Below are 27362 nucleotides of genomic sequence, written 5' to 3'. Positions count from 1 at the left end.
ACTGCCTCTTTCAAAAGCACCGTTAAATCCAGGCTAACAAACTGTTAGTTCTAGGCTAACTCCTCCCTGAGCAATTGTGGTACTGTTGCAATACTTATGTTTTCTTGCTTTTCCAGTCAGGAAGTTGATTAACTCATCCTCCACACCACTTGCTTTGTGCTCTCTTCAGAGCAAGCTATTCTTGGCTTTCATGCTATGCTTCTTGAGCCTAGTGGCTGCTCATGGATAATTTAAATATATTCATACAGCTTCCAAAAGTGACTAATACAATTGTCTTTGAAAATAGGTGCTACGAACACTAAAAATGGATGATTACAGCAGAAAACATACTCTTACAGGGTAAGATTTTTCTTGCAATAGCCATGTGCATGTTCTCAAACAAAAGAGAATTTGCATACGACGATTGGGAATTCTTTTTTTCAGAAATGTGACTTTTGGAATACCCTATAGCAGTGTACTCCACAGGGTGCTGTATGTGCAGCAAGCAGTGTACATACTACCTGACAATATGCTTCATTTCCCTCAATATTAGAATTTATCATTTGATGCTTTTAGCATCAGATTACCCACTCATGCCTGAACCATGAAAAAGGGTGGGGGAAAAAAATGTCTTCCTGAGCTATCATTACCAAGCCATTATTTTGTGTGCATGACTCTATAAACATATTGTAAAGTCTAACATGTTTTTTGCAGATAGTTAACTAAGAATCAAAATTTTCACAGAAATTAGGATCATGATTCATTTCAAACTGGAGTTTCTTCTAAAATCCCAACCCTAATTTATTTCTTTCAGCTACAGTAACATTCCTTTACCGTGTCTTTTTAATTTTTTATACCCACAGTTATAAAAAATTTAGGCTGAAATCATTCAGGAGAATCATTTCAAAAGAGATATAAGAACAGACACACTTCTGTCACTGTCTTGCTAGTCACAGAAGATTTATTTTTCCTCTAAATTAGTTTACAATTAAAAAAAAAAAAAAGAGATTGTGCATACAGACAGTGTTAAACTAATTTAATCAAAACATAATTTCTTGGACCTTGATTTCCTTAAGGTTGTTATATTTCAGCAAATCTACAACATACATATTTCTAAAATGTGATATTTTGTAATATAAATTATAGATATACTTAAAATTGCTAAACTGTAGTCTGGAATGGCATCCGTATCTTTTCACTAATATCCAACAACTCAATATACGGTAAAATGTACTGTTTATTGCACTAGTTATTAAAACATTTGGTTAAAAGTAGTAAATAAGATCACAGCTGGATTGTGCTTGGGATTGGCAAGGAGCTAAAACACCTTTCACATCTTGGTTACTGGTTCAATTCAGTGAGTGCCCATCATGTTTATTTTAATTATTTTTTTTAATGAGCTGCAAAAAAAGCAGTTTTTCCTCCACCCACATCCCCATCCCCATCCCCAGAGACACTAGTTTTTTTCAAATGAAAAGATGTATCACCAAGGCTGAAAAACAGTTGAATGTTAACTGTCTCTGTAATGGTCCTACCAGACCAGGACTCAAATGCCTTAAAGGGAAGGCTGTTCATTCCCCTGGTCCAATCCACATCAACAAAGCATCATGGAATAACAATGGACATGTTTACCCTGCCTGGCATGCACACTTCCTAGCAGAGAAGAGCTCAGTGAAAGCTGAAGGCTCCTTGGGCTTTCAGCTGGTACACACTGCTTCACTAAAATGCATATTGCACCATCAGAGCTCACCAATCTCATCTGCTTTCTGATCTTTATCATACAGTCCTGGGCTTTCTAAAAGAGAATTTATGTTTTTCCTATTCTAGTCAGATCTTGTGATAAAACTGAAATTTAACATAAGAAATGTTACTCTTTTAGCAATAAAACACTATTTAAAGTGAATTGTAGGTGACATTAAGATTCCAAAAGAACTTGGGGAACTTAGAGGGTACTTAGTGGGATTTTAATAGGACTTAATATTGGTATTTCAGCATTTCAGGGGACATTTGAAACTTCCAACCTTCTTATATTTCATATAAATGACTCATTATGGCCATCCTATGTAACTTACCTTCTATGCGATCACACAACATAAGACTATCAGGTGAAGAAGAGTTAAGACTTGAACTCAGGGATCCACAATGCTGGGATTAACTACAGCACTTACCCATTAGGTCTAAGGTCAGGCAGGGGCCTGTCCAGTGGCAGGCGATCACTCAGGTAAGCGTTGTAGCCGTAATACTGAAATTGTTTAAGTGCAATACGTCTGTTTTCAGGACTGAGACCCTGGCCCCAGTGAGCAAAGAGAGATGAGTCGGTAAATGCCTCAGCAGGATTTTCTTCCAGTTTTGGTGGAGCTTCTGCAAAAGACAAAGACAAAAACAAACAGTTTTAGACTTTCATTCCAACAGGCTCTTGTGCACATTACTTTAAAAGGTATAACTTTTGGGAGAACACCACACAGAACAGCAAATACTGCCAGCTTATTGCAGCCTGTAAGTCTTCACGTACCATGCCCTCGCAAATCTCTAGGGGCAGTAGAACTGTTAGTAGTTGAGGCTCAAAATTTAATATTCAAAATACAGCTAAGTTAAAAACAATTATTTTTCATCACAGTAAGAGTGAAGGGTGGGACTGACAACTCTAAATGACTTAAAAATTAAAATAAAAATCTCTAAATGAATCCAAAAGAATTCTTATCAGACAATGACATTTTTTGTTTGTTTGTTTTTGTTTGGTTGGTTTTATATGCAAAGGTGAATTATTTCATTTCAGCCTGAATTATCATGCTAGGAAAAGGGTAAAATTTTGAAGGGAAATACAAAGAAAGAGAGAGTCTGTGCAGGATACACAACATAGCTGCTGAAATCTGTATTAGGTAAGTTCTTTGAAACTACAGAGTCAGCATAGAGAAAAAATTCACTGCACTTGGCATCCATGTTTAAACAGCAAACCAGTTTCAGTCACACCGTATTTTTATATATTATTTTTTATTTTTATAGTCCGGTTTACCAATCCAGTCTATACGAATTTTTGGTCTGTACTTAGATGTGTGCAATGATGGTACTATAATCTTTACTTGGCAATAGTTATGTAATTATAAAAATGTTTTTGTTCTGGTACAATGAAATCACAGCATTCCTTCTCAGTATATATAATTGCCCAAGAGGTCTAATTCAAGGTGACTTATAACAACACCATCTCATCCAGACAGACAGCCCACCAGTGGGTGGGTATTCAGGTGACCATACAATCAAACCAAAAGAACTATGTGTCTCTGCAAACAGTTTATAATATACAGTACACTTTTAAAGAAATATCAAATGCCTTACTTGACCCTGATTTGTCATCGTAAATAGTGTCTCACAAAGAAAAAATGCCTTTGTTTTCTGGATGTCTGAATTATGAATAGTCTACATATCCACTAAACAACTAAATAAAAACTCTTGTTTCTCAAGCTGTATTCACAAATCATAACTCACTAATACTGGTCACACAGAGACTTAGGACAATAAAAGCGAATCTTCAGATAACTGTCAAATGTGTCCAAGAGGCAGAAACTTCACTGACACCATGTCCAGAGCCAGTATCATATCATTCTTGGCACTCACAGTCACCTACAGACCTGACCAGTTGGCTTAAATCTAGCTACATAAAAACATTTAAAGAGAACAGTTTATGTAGTAACAGTATACACCACTAGAATCGTGACTCCTGAAGTATGGCAAGAACCACATTCTTTGATCTCTTACTAAATAGAACCCAAAATACAAAATCATAAATTGAGATTAAGTTAGTTGTTTGATTCATTCAAGATATTTTCCTTTTTGCCCAAACTGTACTGGCAGGAAACTAATGACACTTGTCTTCCTGCATTAGATTCCGATCTCTGTAAATACAGAATGTTTCTTTACTTGTCAAAGTACTGTTGTACAACCTGAATCCCGGAATCAGCTCCATTTTTTCAAAGATGAAATACATGCTAAATCCTCAGTCAAACAGGGATAGTCTGTCAGGCCACATAAATGTTACAAAGTAGAGACTGAGGTTTAAATCAAAGTCTGCAATGGAAATTAAGAAAACTTAATAAATTCAGATCATTTATAGAAGATCCTAACTTGAGAAATGCAGAATAGCTTTTAAATACCAGTCCAGAAATCATAGCACTGGGAAAGCCACAGACACCTCTGTTGACTACTAAGTGACTTCCACAAAATCAACTTGAATTTACACGAATAATGTCACAAACTTTCTTCACATCTTAAGAGATGCTTAGATCAGGTGTAGCCAGTAGAAATTACCGTTGCTCAGCACTTTTCAAGAGCATACACATACATACTAGTCAAAAAAACTATGCAAGTATTTAGCTTGTGTGTTAAACACATACCTAAGTTTTCTACTGAAACAGAGACTTTACAGCAAACAGGATTCAAGTTATGGTCACATTTACAGATTTACAGTCACATGAGCACTACTAGACATGAATTCTACAGAATGAGCTTTTCCAAAAGGTAGGAAGGATATACAACTTGTGTTTGGGGGACACGGAGACTGGTGTGGTGAAATAACATTGATTTTAACAAGAAAAAGTTAAAGAAACAAGCAAAACAAAACAAAAAGAAACAAAAAAAACAATCAAACAAAAAAACAGGACATATCCAGAGGATAAAGGCTCTGCATGACAAGCCCACAAACCTGTGCTGCCACTTAACAGGTGGAAAGCTTTAAGCTTCACATGCAATCTTCCCTTTTCCCTGGACTTTCTATGCTGATTAGTCTGAGTCCCTGACTCCTGCTAACAAAATGTTACTCCCACAAATAACCTTGGTATTTATTTTTCATCTACTAAAAAATTAATGTACAGGAGTGACACTTTTTTCTAATGTCCATACAGAATTAACACATTCGAGGCAGAAAAAAGCCTTGACATTACTGTGAGGATGGTTCTTCACGAGCAGGGAACAACAGGAGCAGCCACTCATTGCCAGGCTGCCAGTGCTGAGGTCAATAACCACTCCTCACCTCCTCCCAGGTAATGGTTGGACCAGATGATCTTTAAGGTCTTTTCCAGCCTTAGTGATTCTATGATTCTAAAGGAAAAGTGCCATTAATCTGGATTTCTCCAAGTCAAGCACAATTTTTCTGAAGTCTAACATCTATATTTATGATTATATGTATGGCAGACAACTGACTGATGTAGGATACACCCACATGCCAACTGCACATCTAAGCTCCAAAAAAGGTCCAAATAAAACTGAGACTCACTGTAAGAGCAGTGCATGGCATATGCATTTGTAACTGCAGATAAGGGGAGATCCACTGATAATTTTCCATGGATGGATGGCCATCCCAGCAACAACTGTCTTCACAGAACTGTTCTCACACATCTGCTTGATTTTATCTAATAATTTTGTGGCTGAGAGTATCTCCCTACTCTTGCTGCTTTCTGATTGAAAAAGCATTCAGTAAAATCCAGGTTGTATCTGCAAGACTAAGATTCTCAAGTGATGGATATCTGTGAAAGTAGTTTACAAGGTCTAAAAAAACATTGCTAAACACAGCCACTTTTTGTATGCTAAGTAAAAATTATTTCAATATATTGTACTACAGGAAAAATGCATTGCCAAGAACCTTCAATTAGAATTTCAATCAATGGAATTAAGCATGCATCTCTGATGACAAAGCCTTTCTTTCCTTTATTTGGCCGAATACCCTTGGGGAAGTGCCTTTATTCAGTCAGTCTCTCACAAGAAATAAAAACAATTATTATAAGACCATGAGCTGCCTTTCAACTACTCCACTAGCGTATTTTATATCTTAGTCTGTGAAAACAGAAAGTGACTGCAGTCTCACAGCCAGTTCTTCTTACCACTTGTTTCTACCATTACAGAATGATGATGGGAAGCTAAGGCTCAAAGGTGAGCCAGTAAGTAGTACTGCCTAAAGCAATACTAAGGTAGGCACATTTATCTGCTCAGTTATTACTAAGAAGGAAAGATCAGTTCCATTTTTCCTGTGGGAAGAAAGCTTATCATCCACAACATATTGCTGTAAATGTTAACATTGGGTCTTCCTTCGCTACATTGACTTTCCACATCATGCAAAGAGCAGTATACACAGACAAAAGGCCAGTATTAACTCTTGGCAGGCTGACACTTTGCCCCTAAATCGATTGATTTAATGAATTACACAGATGTCAGCTAGCTGTATACCTGAGCTGTGGATGTCTCCTTCCCGAAGCTTCTCCTGCCCAAAGCTGGTCATGGGATCAGTAGGAGTTTGGTCACACACTGCTTAACAAGTCCAAAAAACTCATAGTTTGTTTTCCATAAGTATCTGTGTGTCTTTAGCTCATACTTTATGGGTCATGTTTACTAGTTATGCCATTAATCTTAATACGAAATGTATTGCTTCATTTGACCTCACTGATGGCAGTATCCAACATGAGTACTCATTGTCCTCTATCTATCACTCATTACATTGTATGTCAGAGACGGAATCAGAAGATACTGTTGAAAATGTGACATGAAACCAATTCTCTCCTAGTAACAAAATACACTTTTATTAGCAACTGAAGAAAGAATGAACTTACATTAACTCTACCCTTGTAATGAAACACATACCCACAACCCTAAAGCCTTTGCTAGCATATTGGGTACAAACAGCAAGGTTTTTTGGTGGGGGGCTGCAGGAGGTGGAGGAGGTCAGGTGCTGCCCTGTGTCAGGCACACGTGGCTCCCCAGCAGCCCCACCACTGACCGGAGTTATGCCATTCAGTGAATTGACAGCACCTCTGTGAAAACATATTTAACAAAAAGGCAGAAAACAACAAGGGTGGGGGAACAAGGGTACAAGGGAACAACAAAGAGAACAATGGTGGAAACAAGGGAATGAGAAAAGACCAAGATCAGAGCAGTAGGAGGTGCTCCACAGCGGAGCAGGTACACCCCCAGAGGGCTTGAAGCCCATGAATAAGCTCATGCCAGAGCATAGCAAACACATAAGAAGGAAGGAGCAGTGGAAGAGAAGGGTGAGAAACAAGTTGCAGCTGAGAGAAACTGCTGTGCACTGATCCTGACCTCCTTTGCCATCTGTTGCCTCGCTGAAGGGATTGAATGAGTTTGACAGCAGTTACAAGGGGACTGGAGAGGATTCTGAAGCGATGCTGAGTCTGGGAAAAGGCAGAGAAAAGTTGTCTTCCCCAAGTGTTTAAATGTTTGTGGTCTTTGTTTCCCAATAGCCAGGTCAGTAATTAAATGTTTATGTTAATTGGCAGTAAAATAATGCTTTCTTCAGATGGTGTACGATAAACAAACAGAAAACAGAAATGCTTATCCATTACTATTACCAAGGAACTGTGGGCAAGCAATTGTTAGAAGCAACAAGAAAAGACAAGACAGACCTTAGCTACGCATTTAACTTATTGATCTCAATTACTATAGTATACTACTGTATCCCTTTCCCTCCTCTCCATTCCTTTGTTACCTATTTATAACCTATGTTTATTTTGTTAGTTTTCCCTCAATAAACATTTTTCTCTGGCAGCTTTCATAAGGCAACTAATATAACTGGTACTCAGAGAACAAGATAACAAGAAATCTGATCGGATGGCAAAGTATTCAGGAAAGGCTTTTCTTCATTATCACCAAGCGTATTTATGGCATCATTTGATAACAGCTAATTAGGGCAAAGGAATCATGCTGCCCACCATGAAAATGCAATTATTTCCAGGGTGGTACAGGACAACCACTTAACTTACAACAGAATTCTTAAGTCATCATAGGAAAGAAATGAAGACTATTTTATCCAGCTGTGACAGCAGTAGTTTTTAAGTACCTTGGCAAAATATAATTATATAATTACTATTTGCATAATGTAATTATTTAATTACCTAGGGTTTTTTTCCCCCCAACAAATGCATATCTTAGCCTCAGAACTACAAATGCCATCTCTAACAACACTGATGCATCCATTATGCAATGGTTCACAGCAGTGACTTTCCTCAAAAGACTGCCTTCAGTCTTTTATTGCCAGTATAATTTTATGTTGATGCAACATATTTCCTGTATATCTGACATGCAAATGCTGATCCTGCCCATTTATGCTTCCTTATCAAGATTTATGAAAGATCATCAGAACTTCAGTGTCTGCTTCAAATTTCTGATGGCCTTAACTGACTAGTTAATAATATGCCAAGTAATAACATTAACAGCTGGGATTTAGTAGATTAAAAAGCTAAGGAATATCACTATTCTTATCTAATTTCAGTCATAGCTAAGGCACAATGATAATAAAGCATCTATAAATCTTCAAAATTTTTAAATCAAATTAGCATCTAAATCTATAATTGGCACTATGGCTGTTTGTATTGTATCATGATCTATCTGTGGAAGCCTTTAAACTTTAAAATGAATCAGTTGTCCTCTCTTCCAATAGCATTTACAGTTAGCAACTACTTGGTTTACAGAAGAGGTCATAAAGACAGCCCTGAACAATAAGAGTTCATTACTTCACTGCATGTGCTTTATCCTCCTCTGTGTTGCATAATTTGGATTATCAGTTGCTGCCAGTAATACACTTATTTTCCTTTTTTCCCTTCTAACTTATTTTCCTAAGCTGTACATTGCGTAAGTTTTCTCCAGTTTATGATCAATGCTACATTGTCTCTCTGTGGTGATATATTTTTCATAATTTCTCATGACCACCTCTCCTTGCATTTCCACTATATAGAAACATTCTATCTATTACTAACAATTTCTGCTACCACAAGGCCACGAAGTAAAGAACCCAGATCAAAATATAGAACAGAAAATGGCAGCAGAAAGGTCCATCCCTAATGACAATTGGGAATTCCGGTGTAATTCCATATGCTACAGCAACCACATGAATATGGTTCTGTATAATGAACTAGTAAGTTTTGTAAAAAAAAAAAAAAAAAAAAAAAAACACTTATATGGATATTGCATACCTTAAAAAGCAGTGTTTCTTCAGACTAGCATTGCTGAGAACAACAAACAGGACTAACAGAATTAACAAGCTTGCAATATAAAGGCACGCTGACATTGTTACCTATAGTCCCATAATAACCTCTCAAGCTTATTAAGAAGCACCCATTTTTCTCACTTCATTCAGATTTCAACTTTTCTTCCTAAAAAAGGTTACTGTGAACAGGTTTACAATTCAGAAAAAGGATCAAGCCAGAAAATGGCTACAAAAATAATTACAAAGAAAGTTTCAAATGTAATTTTTATTGTTACTAGACCGTAAGATTTGTTTTGATTCTACCCCTCATTCAACTGCAGGTCTTCCCACAAAAGCAGCAATTTCACATCAAAGCTTTGCCATTGTAAAAATGTCCTCCATGTATCTGAATGGTTTTACAAAATGTACCATGTAACCTTATATCTGATTTGAGTAAGTGCCAGTAACAAGAAGGGATAGACAGTAAGTCAGCAAATATATCCCGATCTGCAAAAATACCCGTGTCAGCTAAAGACAAGCAGACATCAATAATTGAGCATAGCTAAACGTAGGTATAATAGGTTGCTCACAGAAGAAAAATGAGTTAGAAATGATGTCAGGATTTAGGCAGAATGTTCAGCAACTAAATTTTTTGAAACAAGGGATAAACTTCTAAATGCTTTTAAGAAAGAATACCGTGGTTTTGGAGAAACTAAAAGAACTGACTTTGCCCATGACATCAGCAGCCTTCAGATTCTCGAAACAATCGTGAGGAAGTGAACAGCAACTCTGTGTGTTAGATTGTCTCTGCTCATACTTTTGGAATTATTTCAGGATTTTAAGTGCAGACTTATTCATAGGCCTAATGGCCTCAGACCCTGGCTCCCAGCACTTGGAAAATCTATATTCAATTTCCTGCAAGCAATAGCATTTCAGCTTTCCATGTAAGGAAGGATCCTTTCATCCTTTTCCCCTTCATTTGCCCTTCGTCTATTAGCCAGTCTATACCCTCTGGCCAGAGACCATATTATGGCAAGTAAAGATTCCGGACTTGCACTGGGTCATGGAACCTTCATAAAGATTTTTAAAGTGTCAAGACTTTACCTAAATTTTGTCACACAGGAAGATACACACAGGAAGATTCCACTTTGACGATTCCTGTCCTGGAAAGCTGATCCCATGCAGGTCACTAGTATAAATCCTTTACCAAATGAATAAATATCTGAAATAAAAACATAGCCTCCTCATTTGCACAGCATGATGAAAACACTGATAAACAATGGTAGAAGCAGCTCAGCAAGATGCAACACTGCATCAGCCATAAAGAAAAGTATACTCAGAAAACAAAAAGATAAAGGTGCAATAACAGTGATGGAGCTTCCCTCAGAAAGGTTATTTTGCTTACGTTCTCAATCCCCCAAAATCACAATACTGCTGACAAGGTGCCAACATTAATATTGATTTGTGCTGAAAAGTGAATTTTGCTGTTTTGAATATTCAAGGTAAATTTATTCTCCTTATCAGAATCTAGTTTTGTTCTCAATGAAATGACTTTAATGGAAAGGCAACTAAGAAAAAAACAAAATATCCAAGTCAGCTAAATTCTGCTACCACTGCTTACAGCTCAGTAAGTCATACTGAAGATGCCAGGGTTCCTCAATGAGACTGACAGCAAGTCTGTCTGTACAAAGTATGAGGAGCAGTGGAGCACTAATTTAAAAAAAAAAAAAAAAAAAAAAAAAAAGGCAAATCTGACTCAAACAACATACGTAATGCACAACCACCCTGGGAGGATTCAACTTAATATTCCAGCATGATCTGTAGTTAGTGTCAACACAGGACAGATAGGGAATAAAAAACAAAACAAGAAAAAATTAGTGATTCTTTCCTGAAAGGCTGAGAGACCAGTTTGCAACCAGGAAACAGACAGGTGTCAGAAATAGAGACTACAGATAGCCAATGCTCTGTAATAAAGCTCAATTTCTGAAAATTACTTTCCTTGCTTACTACCTCTGAAGAAAGAAGTGGAAACACATGAAATCACTTATGTAAGGCCCAGTATTTTGCAATAACACTACTGTATTTAAAAGCATTTTTATTTGTAAACAGATATAAAACAATTGAATTACTGTGGAACTTTTTTTTTTTTTTTTTTTGTAAGATTTACCTCAGAGATTTACCTCATCTAGCAGCCAAAAGGGCCAACTGCATCCTGGGGTGCATCAGGCCCATCACTGCCAGCTGGTCGAGAGAAGGGATGGTCCTGCTCTGCTCTGCGCTGGTGTGGCCTCACCTCAAGTACTGTGTGCAGTTTTGGGTACCACATATAAGTAGGACATAAAACTTTTAGAGAGTGTCTAAAGGAGGGTGACAAAGATGGTGGAGGGTCTTGAGAGCAAAATGTATGAGGAGCAGCTGTGGTCCCCTGGTTTGTTCAGCCCAGAGCAGAGCAGGCTGAGGGGAAGCCTCATGGCGGCCTGCAGCTCCCTCACGAGGGGAGCGGAGGGGCAGGCGCTGAGCTCTGCTCTCCGGGGACAGCGACAGGACTTGAGAGAACAGCATGGAGCTGGGACAGGGGAGGGTCAGGTTGGGTGTTAGGGAAAGGTTCTTCACCAAGAGGATGGTCGGGCACTGGAATAGGCTCCCCAGAAAAGAAGCATTTGGAGAATGCTCTCAGACACATGGTCTGATTTTTGGGTGGTCCTGTGAGGAGCCAGGAATTGGACTCGATGATGCTTGTGGGTTCCTTCCAACTCGGGACATTCTGTGATTCTGTGAGTTGAAAGTGGAGTCAGGACTAATTCCTGGGTAAGATCTGGAAGGCTAGCAACAAAGCACTGGACTAAAGCTTTAAAGATCTTTAAGGGTAGATCTTATAGGGTATAAATATCTCTGGCAACAAACAGATAGGAAGATGTAAACTCAATAAAATCTACATATAAAAAGCACACTGCAAAGTCAACAGAATAAACCAGGTTCCACAGCAAGCCTTAGGACCAGAGACATAGCAAGTAAGCTCCAGTGCAGAAAGGGAGATAAAGTGATTAAAATATTCCACGGATTGTAACTGCACACGTTCCTATATTTAGGCATCTGCTTATGTGCTTACTAAAAAAGGAATCTCATCTGCAGTTAATGAATAGCAGAACACATTTTTCTTTGGGATTAGTGGAGTGTGCAGCTGAGAGGTTTTAAAAGCTCAGTATGCTTTATGTCATAAACCCAAATCTATGTCACCTGAAGTGAACACCAAAGCACTAAAGTATTTTGAAAACTATTTTGCCAAAGGCTGTTAGGCTGTGATGCTAGTTAGAGTCATATATGCAGTTTTTGATTTCATACAAAATTGAGTAGTCACACCAAAAGTAAAGTCCACATGAGGAAAGAGAAACTAGCTCCCTTCTACACTCACCTAACTCAAGGCACCACAGATAGGTTTCTTCTTTCAGTAAGCACATAAAATGAGATTTTCTCTGCTTCCTGGGCTGTACTTCCTCAGATTAGTTCTCCTTCACCAATTTCCATCCAGTCCTCTGAGGAATTTTAGTTTGGCCCCTTCTTCGCAAACACAAACATTTTCAAGAGAGCAGCAGCTCACCCACTCAAGACAGCCTTTTCACTTTTCATGTATGCTTTCTATATTATGATAAACATTAGGTAAACTGTTCCATCACTTCCATCAAAGTATACCACTGGTATTTCAGGAAACAACCATGTTGATAAATGGGTCTGTGTTTGACAGGGCTACTATTTCAGAAGTACTGTGCAAACACGTGCAGGTATAGTTGAACTCGTGGTTACTTCACGCTTTCAAGATTTTTTCTAAGATACAAGAGACATAGATAAGCTTCAGTTTTAAAAGGAACCTGAGGAATTCTGAACAATGGGGCAGTTTTGAAGAAGTATCAGTGTGCACACCTGGAAAAGCATCTCCCATCCCCATTTGTTATTGCTTATTTCACGCTTAAAGCACTTTGTATACACAAATGCAATAGCACAGAGTAAGTACATTTTAGAGATTTGCAAACTACACTGCGGTAGAAAAGAAAACCCAGCACAATGTAGCTTCTCTTCTTTGAAAAACAACCAACCAACCAAACAAACAAATGTGAATAATAAATTAAAAGCATTCTCCCAGCTTTGGTACCAAGTAAAAGATTGGTGCTCATGTTAATATTAATAAATCGAGATTGTCGAGATGACTTGGATTCTCCATAAAATAACAATCTGAAGAAAACGCAGTCACATGAAGTCTTCAGCCTTAATAGACATTTGGCAACTGCTGCAAGACTGTACTTTCCTGTAACTTAATCTGAGCAAAAGGACAGCAAGCATGCTAAGACAGTGAGTCATGCAGACAACCAACAGTTTGCATAAACAGAAGGCAAAGAAGATTTTCTAGATTATACCTAGCAAATACTAGTGTACTGTTCACAGCTGTACACACAGTTTATCCTACAACTAGTCATTGTGAGAAATAGCTAATAGTTTTTTCCTCTTATGCATTATTTTAAGAACTGCAGATAAAATGGCTTTAAAACTTACATTCTGCATTTTCTCTGCAACTTCAAAAACAGAATAACTTAAAAATATTTTTGATTTCAAGCTGCATTAACTCTACTCTTCCTCTGCTTCAGTTGTGTGACAAAAGGAAGTGGCTGACCAATGTCGGCTCCACGTGGCTAAGCTCCATTAGTAAGATGATAGTTTTTGCTGAGTTCACACCAAGTATTTCCGGAATTTCATAAATGTATTTAAAAAACTATGGAAGGGGGATATTTCCCCAGTGCTCTCTGCTATCAAGGTTTGTGCATCCTTTAAAGACTGGATTGTAATGAAGAAAGAACAATACTGAACAAGTCCATAAGCACTTCTATTCTGCAGAAGAGGAATGCGACATGCTCAGTTCACACCAGAGCATATAACTGCCTGCACGCTTTGATGACTGTTACACGAGGCAAGAACTGGACCCTATATGTCATTCCACATTAAAGAGTATGATCTTCACACATATCATCCTTACAGTATTGATAAGCTTTATCTTTTTATATACAATCAGGTCTAACCTTGGAAAATAGGACAATAAAATTAATAAAAGCAGTAGAACAGCAAGGATCAATTATTTATTTTTTCTTAAGGAATTTGAAGAGCTAAAATTCTGTTTCATACTGTCAGGCCTTGCTCTTTATAACATCCCACGTTTATTCCTCAGAAGAGACATTGTGCAGTTTTATGGATAGGGGAGTTATGAAGCCATGAATGATCATATCAGGGGAAAAAAGAACAGTGGCATGATCATTTTTGTTAAAAAAGACAAAAGCTTAGAACATACAAGGAGTTTGTTAAACATGTGCTGATTGCTACAAAATGACAGCTGGATTCCACTATCATTTACACTTACAGTTAGAGCCATACAAAGGAAGGTTTTCTTTGATTTGTTTTTTAAAGCCATCATTTTAAACATAAAATACAGCTAGATTAGGGAATGAAATAAATTTATAGCTAGAAATTCAATTTTAGACTGAAATAAAATGCAAGAGAAAAAGATGAGGAAGCTAAAAAAAATTAAAATCACTGTAGATCTACTATGACTTCAACATGAGAAGCAGTATTGAAAAGGTCAGAAATTCACAAATGAACCTCTTGCAAATGTGCTAAATCTGTACAGACAAACAAAAGTGGAACAACCTTCCTGAATTTTTAATTTGTTATCTTTCTTGCAATATAAAACTCAAAGCTATAATAAGCTATAATTTGCTACAATTCAGCCATATTGTGTTTTCTTCCTGTCCTCTTCCCATATCTGGGAATCACTTTACGGTAATCCCACAAAAAGCACAAGCAAAACAAAACAAAACAAAAAAACTTAGTGGAGGATCAATTCTGAAATGATCCAAGAGTACAAGAATTTTCTACTTCTGTTTCCTTCTAACAACAGGATGTGCCATACATCCTGAAGGGATGCTTATTGTTTAAAGATTTAACAGTTCATTTTGTCCAAGATGAAAATCAAGCCTCTTTCAAAAGAGTTGTTCCAGTCCTTTTAGTGATGCTCAACAGTACTATACTACAACTAAAGCCAAGGCAAAGGAGTACTGAACCCACTGCACAGCCTCTCCAAATACATCAACTTCTTCCTGAGTTATCGAGAAATAATGTCAACCGCTGAGTTAGCCACAGTGCTTCGGCAGAAAGCCTGATCTTCAAGTTACGCCTATCACCAATATGGTCAAACCTACTCAGTAGGGAAATGCTGACAAAATCACATCTTGACATGTTACTGAAGAAGTACACCTCTGTTATGCTTACCGTAACTTAACCACATTTGCAGTAATCTTTACAAAGGAGAAGACTGCACCCAGCAGTAAATGGATTTTTGCTTCCCTGGAAAGATTCTTACTCAACGTGCATAACTCACGTAGGACACTAGAGTCACACACATGTCAGTTGTCCATTATAAAGCCACTCAGGAAGGCATGAGAAAATGCTAAGGGCAGAGAGGTTTGTCTTGAATCCTATCTCACAATGACTCACATGCTTCCTGCTGCAAGGAAGCATCTTCTTCACTTGCAAGTCACAGCTCTGACCACTCTCCTGGATTTATGTGACCAGGCATTCTCTTTAAAACAGTCCCCTAGGCCTGACCTACCTTTCTAAGCAATTTGGAAGAACATCTCCGTCTTTATCCAGTATTATGCAGTAAGAACATCTCTGCAAGATACAAACCATCCTGGTTTACTTCTCTGTCATGCATGAAGCGATCTGAATGCACATCAAAGCTGTACTGGGACTCACGACAAAGCTGCTTAAGTGAATGAGAGCACAAGTCCTGCTGATGATTTGTACTGGATAAAGATCTAGAAGAATATTTTAAATAGTCTATTACAGGATAAATTCTCATCTCAGTTACATAAAAATGGATATGAGTAGAACCTGGTTAAATTTTAAAAGCTTCCAAAAGATACCACAGTTATATTTCACGCAGTTTCACAAGAGACTTTTCTACTGATTCTTCTGTTCCACTGTGAAAATGAGCAGATTCAAACCTGGATCCTACAGTCTATGTATTAAACACAGGAGTGCATTCAAACCCAGACAGGTAGTTTCTAATCCTAGCTATCCTAAATAGAAACAGAATCATACAGGAGTGTTTGCAAACATCAGCAAAATGACTAAAAAACTGGGGTTTGAAAGCAGATTTACACCAAATTTGTGGAATACCTTTAATAATGGAGAAACGGACACTTTATCGTTATCTAGACTACTAGGATAGATAGCAGACAAATATACTCTGATAAAACACCAGAGAGCTGTAAGACATTTAATTTTGAATTTACACATTGCTTTTAGGAATTGCTATGCACGATAACAGATTTTGTTAATCTTGAAGTTATGTCCAAAATGAAACACAATGCTGTTTTCTTGTTCATTTGTTCCACTTGCCCAGCAGGTGTTTGAAATCTACAGTGCTTGCAGGTTAATTACTGATTAATCTTGAGGGTGGAATGGACTAATTAAACTCTATTTGAAAAAGAGAGAAATGAACAAATCATTTCACCAAGAGGCAGCATATTGGCTGCAGCGTAGTAGCAAGGAAGAAGCAGCTAACTCTGAAAAGAAGACTTTGAGAGCATCTGATGTTACTCTGGAATAACTATTCATCAATGAAACCAAAGATTTTCCAAATCCACAGCGGATATGATTTCCTTTAATAGTAAATGAAGAATCGTAACAGTTTGCTTCTAATTAATCTTCTCTTTTGGGAAAAAGTTGCCTTTTAATAAAGTGTCAAAGCTTAAACACAGTTTAGACTGACAAAAATCTGCAAAGGCTCCAGGATTTTTGGAAACAAATACTAGCTTGTGGCAATGTCAGAGAATTAATTTATTACCTGGAAAACAGAATATTAGAAACTATATATTTTAGCCCAGTGTTTTGTTTTACTAGAGTTGTTTTCTAAGTGCAATCTCTGAAAACTGAATAATTATGAGATAAATTGAAGCCAATTAGAAAGCAGAAGGTAATTTCCCTGGAAGGAGAACTAAAGCTCACTGTGTTAGTCCTAATCATCACCTCCAAATCTTATATGGAAAAAGTTTCCTAAGAAAGCCCAACATAGTGCTTTTCATTGTAGAAATTTCATTTTTCACTGGGGGAGAGTGATTCTGTAAGCCTGCTGAGGAGGCATGGCTTTCTCCTTGAGCTGAGCTCCAGTTCAGCTGGGAACATTGTTATCCATCTCTTTCTATTTCTATCTGACTTTAGAACGTGCACTTGGGATTCATGTCTTCATACTGTTGACTCAAACTTTCTCAGTGTGATCTTAATATCAAAAGTTATGTCAAAGCTGTTTCTCTGCCCCTTACTAATACTTAGCCAGTGGCCACTGTCTGAAAAGAGGTTAGCAGGCATATGAGAGAGCTGGAAATTTAACTCAGGGTCACTTCTGCATTGTAAGATAACTAAAAGAAAAAAAGTCTCCCTTTTAGCAGCTTAATGCTCCTAGACTGCAAGTTCTGTGCTATGTATTCAGGGCCAGTCACCTGGCCAATGGTTACCCAAATACTACTGAAAAGATAGAAACTGATACCAAGAAAACTCCTTTACTGTCATCTATCTTAGTTTCTGAACAGTGGCCTGCTAAAAGGTTCAGCAAAGGAGTGCTTCGGACTGGTATTAGCCCCTCTATGCAGTGCCCCTCTGTCAATGGAGGAGTTGAAAAACACAAGCAAGGAAACACTGACAGACAGAAAACAGAGCACGGTCTTGTTTGGTTTCTTCTCCAGTGATTCTTGTTACTGAAGGCTCCATCCCTCCATGATAGACTTGTGCTCTGATAAATTTCTTATCAACTTCTCAGCCAAACAAGGATAGTACTACTTTCCCTGCCCTCCACAACTATTAAAATAAAGTTACACTTCTGAAATACTCAGTACCAACCATCACTGAAATGCCTCTAAAAACACAAAAATCCTTTCTCCTCTCATTAGTGAAGACATTAAGTGCAGCCATTTTTCAGAAATTCTCCTACATCAGCAGACAGTTTGCATCACCAACATGTTCAATTACTTGTTCTCTCTGCCACAAGAAGTTAACATTGAAGATGTTCGCTATTTCCAAGCCACCTGTCTCTAACATACTTTGTATTACATGGAGCAGATGTTTACTACAGTTCTATTTCCTTAACCAGTAGCAGTAGATTTGTTTTGTGTGTAAGGAGATTAACTAGATTTTCAAGCCTCTTTAGAGCATGGAACACAAGGAATATTTAGTATTTCAGTAGAACTATTTTCCCTGCAAGGAGACATGTAGACTCAGATATTCATTGTCTTATAGCTTGATAAAAATTTGGTTCTATGAACAGAAAATATTCAAGTGTCACCAGGAGGATATCCATTCCCAATTGACCTAATCATACAGCATGTTAAGAAGCAAAAAGGCTAATTTTCCATTTAGAATATGTTGCACTCAAATCATTTTGGTCAGGCAAATTCTTGCTTTAACTTATACCTTTTAGCAGTAACAAAATGTTGTCTTTGCTTAATTACACAGCCCGCTTTACCCCTCTCATTTCCCATTCCCCCTTTTTGTTGTTTCCTTGCTCAGAGGTATGCAAACCATCTGTGCATCTAATATGGTCTAATAACTATCTGCAAATCTGTTCCCCTGAAAGTGACATTACCAAAGCTGGAAGGCCAAATATTACCAGCTGCTTGCTGGATTGCAGGCTTGCACACAACAGGGCCTCCATGATTTGCTTGCTTCCTGGCCTGATAAGCAGACAATATATGAAAATACCTTAAGACTCCACAAGTCCCATACTTCTGCTCAGGTCAAACATACCTGTTTGTTTGTTGATTTTAAAATACCATAGGGTAGCATTTGAATTTAAATGCCAATATTTCAAATAGTTCACTGAGTTTCACATCTCTCATTTCTTTGAAAGACTGACCAGCAGACATCAGACTCATATGGAGAGAACTTTTTAAGATTTTCTTTCCACTGTCTTTAATAAAGCCTATTTTAAATACAAACATTGGCACTTACTCTCAACGTACTGTCCAGTACATTTATTTTCTATATATGCTGCACTTTGGCATTTTGCTCATATCTGATTTTTTTTTAATTATTTTCCTTTAGGGACAAAAGGAAAAATCATCATCTCAAAAAGGCTAATAAAAGTGTTATCATGTGTTCTTACAATGCTAGGTCAATAAAGCTTTCCTGAACGTTTACTGACAAGATGCTGATATTTTATTTTTCATGACACTTGCGTAATACAGAAACATACACTTAGTCTTATTGCTTCTTTTATAAGATAAACTATTCAGGACAATGAAAGAAATTCCAGGGGATTTCTGCTCTCCACCTCAAAGAGGGACATTCCATAGTCAAACAAATAAAACCTTGGCCCACAAACAAACAAAAAATTAAAAGCACGTTTATACAACCTCTGAAAATATCTGTCCTGATTTAACTTTCTACACTGTTTTCTCTTAGGTTACGTGGGAATCTGGTTTTAAAAATTATGTTTTTAAATATAAAAAGGAAGGGAGGCAGTGAAGGAGGGAGGGAGGAAGAGAAGGGAAAAATCATCTAATTTAAACGTACTCAACAGATTCAGAGAAACCTAATTTCATCTGTTAGCACTCACATTAATATTCACATTAATATTCACAGCTTCCTACCCTTAAGAAAAGCCATGTTGAATAAAACGTGACGATAACTTCTTGCATTTCCTATTAATAACATTAATCCCAGTTCAACCTTAAGTATCTGGATATCGCTTAGTATATCTCTTATATTTTTGCCAGCATAGGGAACGTAAGAAACAGAGGACAGGTAAGAACAATAAGAAAAAGAGCTTTCATTACATTCCCTGGCATACACTAGCCAAAGTCTGTATAAATCTCTTTTTTCTTGGAGTAAAAGTACACTCTACCTACCAGTGTCATTTCTTCTTGGGTTTTCAGAAATGACTACTCAGAACCACTTACTGCAGATCAATAAGTGTCCTTGTTTCTTTCAGCCCTTGCTAATTTTTAAATAAGTACTAATTTATAAACCACATCTTAGAAGAAAACAGCCCTTAATAAAGAAGATAAAATGTAAAAGGATGTTGGAATAGTAATTCCTACATTCTTTTTATAGTTAACAAAAAGGACTGGTTATTTCAAGAATACCAGTTAAATGAACAGCTTTACATAAAGTATTTTCAGAGTACAATGCTGACAATGAGATAAAATATACCTTCCTCAATGGTAATAAGACATACCGACAGAAGAAAATTTGACTCAAAACTACATTGAAACAACTAGTATGAAACAAAGTTTCCCAAAACTTTGGTTCATTTCCTACTATGATCCCATCTTCCTGATGCTCAACTAGATTTCCAAACATGAAAAAAACCTTTACCATGATCAGCTGTTTGTCCTCTAGTCTTACTTGACAAATAAAACTAAGTAGTTTGGATTTATGCTAGCTTCTTCACAGAATTTCCATTTATAAACATAGAATTCAAATTTATTATTTAATATTTGCCATTAGAAACAAGCAGGAGAATGAGGAAATTAGATTTTACCTTATTTGTCATATAATTATATTCAATTTCACTCCTCTTGCAGGGATTTCAATCTGCAAAATTTAATAGTTCATTATTATATTACAGCCACTGCATCTCAAATAGCTGGTAATGACCATATTTCAAAACCTGTAAGCATCCATTTGTTACAGTTCTTTTCTTCCCACCTTCCACCTGAGCTACTTCCAGCTAGTCCATGGAGGGGGGAAAGTATCAATAGTACCACAATTGCAGGGCAGAAAACCAGCATCATATCATCCAATATCCCAAACATTCAGGTGGATGTTTCCAACCGTACGAAATAGATGGCTGTGTAGCTTTTGGTAATAATTTATCTTAGACTCCACGTGTGTTGTTTAAAAATAATCATACAGGTTAGGTCCTCCCCCCCACCCCTTTCATCTTTCCAATTATTTAAAAGAATGCCTTTCCCTGAAGGGAATTAGCTCTGGATCTAAAATATTAGTATTTCTTTGATGTCGGATAGTAACCAATCTGTACTCTACATATTAAATCAAAACAGCCTCTATACAAGCACATAAACATAGCTAGTTGAGCTTGAAAAAACACCTGGATTCCTCGGCTCTGCCCCCATCTCATTTTTCACCAGTTCTTCCTCAGAGTAGCTTCCATACTGGTTGCTACAATACACAGAAATGTTTCTCCCATGCTACTTCCTGGAAAACTAGCTCCAGAGGTGTGAAGGCCCCACAAAGACAGCTGCTATTTCATCATAACTGCTCTTGATTCTCCATGATACATTCAAGCAAAATCAGAATTGCTTCCAAGGTCAGGGGGCCAGTCTGCATTACTATTAAAGATCAATACATAATTACGCAAAGTCATATCTGTGGATTAATTTCCACAGATCAATAAAACTAATGACTCTGCAGCAGATTAAAAAAAAAAAAAAAACTGTCTGTAATTTGTCTGTAATCACATATGCCAACCTGATCCCCAACCTTTATTTTAACAGCAAAAATGAATTTTTTTGTCAGGGCTTGGTGGGTCACAGAATCATAGAACCACTGAATCATGGACTCAAAGAAAGGTTTGGGTCAGAAGGGACCTTAAAGCCCATCCAGTTCTAACCCCTCAGTTTCCATTCAGACAAATATTCTTTGATACCTGAACTTTCCCTTTTTGCAGCTTATTCTGCACTCAGTATTTAATGCTAATGATTTGTATTGACTTATGTTTTTCTATTGCAGCCCTAGAATAAATTTATTTTTTGAAGACTACTTACTTTACAGAAAGTGATTTTGCAAAAATGCAACTTGTAATTCTACATGTCTGAATCTGTAATATGTAGAAAAAAGTGACTATCAAGTTGCCATTACTACTTGCTACGCACTGTCATGACCAACAACCTTGCTGAACGTTAGTTTCTTGGTGATGTGCATTTCCATCAACACTGAAACGCAGCTACTTCTTAATGTGGGAAATAGGGGACATCAGGTAGAAAGGTATCAGAGACCTTAGTCTAAGCAAGGAAACTACTGTAACCAGAGACACTGGGGAAGAAAGATCAGATGAGAGCCACAAGAAAATAATGGGTTTTATTATTTGAAACAAAACCAAAGCCACTCATTTTTTAAAGTGACATTTATTGGTGGCCTATTATATGCCAATTTAACTGCATATTAATTTATGCTTGAGTGATTAGGTGTATCATAATCTATTACACCAGTCTAATATTTAAAAAAGTTGCTCCTTTCTAAATTTAAAAAATGTAATTTGGAGCAGATAAAGTAAGGTATAACTGGAGCATTCCTAAAATTTCTACAAATAAAACATTTTTCTAATCAGTCAAAATTCACTGAAGCAAACATATTAAGCAAGCATTTAACTGACACACATATAGGATTGATTATTTGGATGAAAATTCAAAAGCTTCTAGAAAAATCATTACTCTTTCTGTGAAATTAAATATCAGATTGTACTCTTAATAAATGGAAGACTTCAAGAAAAGCCAGTGAGAAATTACTGAGAATTTAGATTAGGTTTTATAATTCTGCCTCCAAATTTGGAAAGCACATTTGCATTCCTAACAGCCAGCAGAACTATGAAACTCATGACTTAATAAGGGCAGTCTAGGCAGTAAAACTGACTGGTAATTCAGAAGAAATAGCTTTTACGTCAAGAATGCTCTCTGGTGACACACTACTGATGATGGTTTTTATGTCAGTGGCTACAGAGATGCAAAACATGCACAAGCCAGAGATCTATCTTCGAGGTCACAATATCAGATGTATACAGTATTCCCCAGAAAACAAAGGAAAAGATTACTTGATTTTAGTAGTTATTGAGTCCAATTATCTATTCTGTACCTTGCAAAAATTAAAAGTGATCTATGAAAAAAATAGTATGAAAAGCATTTTCCATGAATTCAATGATGCTATTTATGCCCCTTTTTAAGAGCTCGTAAAGCAACTTGTGAAACTATGTCTCCCATACTGAGCAACTTGGTGATGATGCTGACACATCAGCTTACTAATGAGCACCTACTCTGCAACTGCAGTTATGTTTTGTTTCTTTTTAAATGTCTTTGTGCAATCGAAATATCTCGGATAGCCCTATGCTGTTCTCCACATGCAGTTAAAACATTAACAGGCTTCCTAGAGAAGCAGTTGATACTCCAGGCCTGCCAGTGTTCAGGAGGCACTTGGATAATGCCCTCATTAATGGGCTTGAACTTTTGGTTAGCCCTGAGGTGGTCAGGCAGTTGGACTTGGTCATCTTTGAAGGGCTCTATCCAACTGAACTCTTTCATTGCATTCCAGTCCAGTCCAGTCTCTTCCCTTCCACTCCATTCCATTCTATGTTCATTAGCTCTCTAAAAGACAGTTTATGACTAGTTTTCCCAAACAGTATTATTGTTAATTTACATTACTCATTACATTGACACCTACTGTGGAAAAGTTTCATAGTTTTAAAGATATGATATGGTAATTAAGAAAGCAAAGCTCCATTAAACAGGTGAGGTATTTTGGTACTTTCCTATAGAAGTTGAAACAATTACATTTTCCCCCAAAGAGAAGGAAAGCTGCTTTTATTGTCCTTCAGGCATTTCAGTGAGAAGTTTTGCCTGTTCTATTTTTAATTTCCACCTCTGAATATGTTATGAGAATGCCCACAGCAACTACAGATCCATCATTCCATCATTATTCCACCTACTCTGCAGTTTCCAGTTCTACTTCACAGATGCAATATTTGTTTACGAATTTCCTTGTTCACCAACCTGAACTTCAGTCCTCCACCTGAAGCTTACCTCTTTACAGTTACTGGTCTCTGCTGCACATACCACTGTTATGCAGCCCTTCTCATGGTTCTTTCCTTTGATTCTCTTGCCAGGTGTCCCGTCTCCTTTGGAATACTGTCTGTTCCCCCTCTAAGGGATCAGGATCTTACTTTGATACCTGCACTTGCTTTGTACAGCACTCAACAACATAGTACCTATACCAGATCTGGAAAGAGTCAGAGATTTCCAGTGGCACAAAAACAACACAGGAAGATGATAAATCCTCTCTACCCAGTACAAAGGGACTCTCACACTACTCCCTCCAGCTTAAAGAAATCACTTTAGAAAAGCCCAGGCTCAGTGTGTAAATCACAGAAAGGAGACACATTGGCTTCCGCTTTCCCTTCAGGCTCTGTCTCCTGTGACTGCTCTATCCCCTAAAGGAACCACCAGAAAAAATAGCCCTGTTTTCTTCAAGCTCTTGTGCTGATTCCTGCCATCTGCAGTCCCTCCTTACATACACAACAGCGCCTTTATTTCCACTGTACCACAGGCATAAGGTGAGGTGTAAGGTGATTAGGATACCAGTTCTGTCCAACTTGCCAGAACACCTTGCCTTCACACACAAACAGAACTTTTGGGGCACCAATATGAAAATCCCATGCAGCTTGCTAAAACAGCTTACCAAATCCCACAAGACATGCTGGACCAGATACAGTAGCAAATAAGAAGCTCCACTAAGAGCACTGGGATGCTTGTTAGAGGACCAGTTATCGACTGTTCTTGGTTGCCGTACTTTTTTTTAAATTTATTACCTTTACTGATTAAGAACATGGGAAATGATTCATGCTTTATTATCTGCTTACTTGCATAACCAACACTCTTGCTAGCAAACAAATAGCTTCCAAGAAGCTACAGGCCAACCAGAAGACTGACAAACTGAGAAAAAATGACAGCAGAATGAATTTACTCACCTTCCACAATACATTCCTGCTTGTGAAGCTGTGCCACAAATAAACATCAATTTGCTAGGGAGGTAGAAGAAGAAACTGATGCAGATCGGAAACTATTACCTCTTCCAAAGCATCTTAGAGGTCAACCAAACACCCAGAGTGATTTTGAGATGGTTTCGATAGCTAGGTAACCCTTCTGCAGGGAGCTGGTATAACAGCAACAGCAGGGATCACAGCAATATCAGGTCGAGACACAAGCATTTAACAAGCAATCCTGTTTTCAGAGGAGAACACTAATTGATGTTTGTGTGACTCTGTGTATGTCAAACTTGCTGGACTGGATTCTGTTTTGATCCTTTCAACCCATAATCTATCCATAACAACAAAAACAAGTGCAGTGCTGTGCTAGAACATTTCCACTTCAACACACTAGGCTGAATTTGCTTATTAACTGCAGTATTATTAAATCCTCACTGTTCAGTGACTTGTTTAGGAAATGCATTTTGGCAACAAGTGCTCAGAGGAGCTCAGAGATTCCAACACCCTCTTTACAGTCACAAGTATCTAAGAACAGACGTTCTTAGTTTCTCTTCATCAAACATACATGCTAGCTATCTCTATACAGCTCAGCTGTACTTGTGCTCCTAATGACATCCACTGGGAGCAAGAAACGCACAATCTCATCCAGCATTCCCTCCAGGAAAGAAAAACTAAGACATAGATTTTCCAGTTCAAGCTATAATGGAAGGTTGCCTCAGTTTCCTGTCCAATTTCATCTTTAGCAAAACATGAGTGCTTGCATCTTTACAGCTACTAACCTCATCACTCCATAACATTAAATATTACAGAACCTTCTATTAAAAATGAAAAATAAACTATTTCTCTAATTCTTAGCTTGTCCTTTAGTGGTAAAATATCATCCATCATGTGTTCAGGTAAAGAAAAGAATTGTTCTATTTAGGATCTATTTTCTAAAACTACAGGTAAATTTGGCATGTAATTCACATATTTTAAGTGATCAAAGCACATAGATGTCTTCAGCCTCAAACTGTAGACAAAACCTTCCAAAAATGAAGCCTGCAGTTGCTGCTTAGCTGACTAATAATTAGCACTTGGTAATAATTAGCATTGATAAAGCTGTATATTTAAAAAAGAGCTGAAACCCTTTAAATAAATAATGTTTTTAATATGGTCTGGAAGAAGGATTTTTCTAATTTAGCTTTTCTTTCTCCTGGTATTTATGTTGAAAAACTAGCCTTCACCAGAAACAGAGAAGAAATGCTGAAATAGTAAATGAGATACACCACAGATTCGTTCAGGAATGAAAGAGCCTCAAGCACAATGCAGCTGCACCTACCTAGCAGCTCTCTCCACAATCTGTTGGACCCTGCAAGGCTGTCAAATCAAAACTGAACATCTAAGAAAACTCCAACAGTTCCCTCCATACTTGGAAATCAAACTGCTAGCTGGGCCGACGTGTGTATTCATACAGTTCTGTAGGTGCTGCGCTTGTTTAAAGCATTATAATCTGCAGTTTTAAGAAGATCAAATGGAATAACAAACAATTCAAAAGAGTATCATCAGCTCAGAGTGTTTACAAAATGGAAAACGAGTTTTGTGTAGAGGAGGTTATGAATTATACAGTGTTTCTTGATTTCACATGCTGAAGAATAACCTCAATCAGACTTCTTGCTTGCCCGTAACAGAAACTCTGGCTCTGCTTCTTGACAGCCACAGACAGTAACGGACAGCCCCATCGCAGCACGCCTTTCCAGGAATCCAATGGCATGTGCCAGCTCCATCCTGTCCCACATTCCCCTACCTCAACCAGCAAACACTCAGCTAGGTCCTAGACCCCTGAAAATCTACACTAGGTCAGCCTCACGAGACATCACACAGTGGAGTTTATTAGGATGACCTGGGATTCCAGTCAGCACAACCGTGCAACCCCTATTCTTTAAACTCCTTCTTAATTATTATATATAGATATGGATTTTTTTTTCTTGTTGTTTGATTAAAAAACAAAACAACAACAACAAAAAATCACTTCCCCATCCCCAGGAGTACAGAGGAGCACACCGAGACAAGGTAGTTTTGCTGTACAAAGACCACATGATACATACAGCTTGTTCTACTCCAGCCGTGCTTTACCCATGCCTCTGTCATCAAGAAAACAAACACTTGTGAAACATGACAGATTTGTGATATATCCCTTCCCAACCCAGTAGATCATCAAAACAGATCAACGCTCCATAGTTATAGGAATAAACTTGCAGAAACACCTCTGAAAGCTGAGCAGCTCAGAGGCTCAGAGTATGTTTCCATTCTCTTCCCAAACTTTTTTTTTTTTAATAATAATTCATGACTCCAGACAGGTTGACAACTTATTGAAAATGGTTCTTCTTCAGCAAAGTGCTTATTACTTACTGTGTACCGTCTTTATTACATTGATACTGACGTTTAACACTCAATAAATCTGCAGCCATTCCATGAAGCTCTGCTTTACAGAGAAACTCCAGACTCCTTTTCTTTAAACTCCTTTTCTTTTAATATTTGCTGAGATTTTCCAGGGAGCAGGAGTTCCATATCGGGCACTTCATTAACATGCAAGCCTCTTTCAAGATGAACAAAGAAGAAAGGGAAAAG

At 37.5% G+C, this 27362-nt stretch overlaps 1 protein-coding gene across 15 annotated transcripts in view; it reads right to left on the bottom strand.

Annotated features, from left to right (window-relative positions):
• GALNT18 (polypeptide N-acetylgalactosaminyltransferase 18) overlaps window positions 1–27362 on the bottom strand; it is a 312077-nt gene that overhangs the window by 117702 nt on the left and 167013 nt on the right. For all 15 annotated transcript variants that reach the window (XR_004779229.2, XM_050711302.1, XM_035550277.1 and 12 more), the window contains one exon: window positions 2148–2340. Coding sequence is in view for 14 of the 15 variants with exons in the window: in XM_050711302.1 (XP_050567259.1) it covers window positions 2148–2340 (193 nt within the window). In the remaining variant the exon portion in view is untranslated. The remainder of the gene's footprint in view (window positions 1–2147; window positions 2341–27362) is intronic.

The sequence above is a fragment of the Cygnus atratus genome, chromosome 5 (genome assembly GCF_013377495.2).
Source record: "Cygnus atratus isolate AKBS03 ecotype Queensland, Australia chromosome 5, CAtr_DNAZoo_HiC_assembly, whole genome shotgun sequence".
Lineage (NCBI taxonomy): Eukaryota > Metazoa > Chordata > Aves > Anseriformes > Anatidae > Cygnus > Cygnus atratus.
This window is presented reverse-complemented; position numbering and strand designations above follow the sequence as displayed.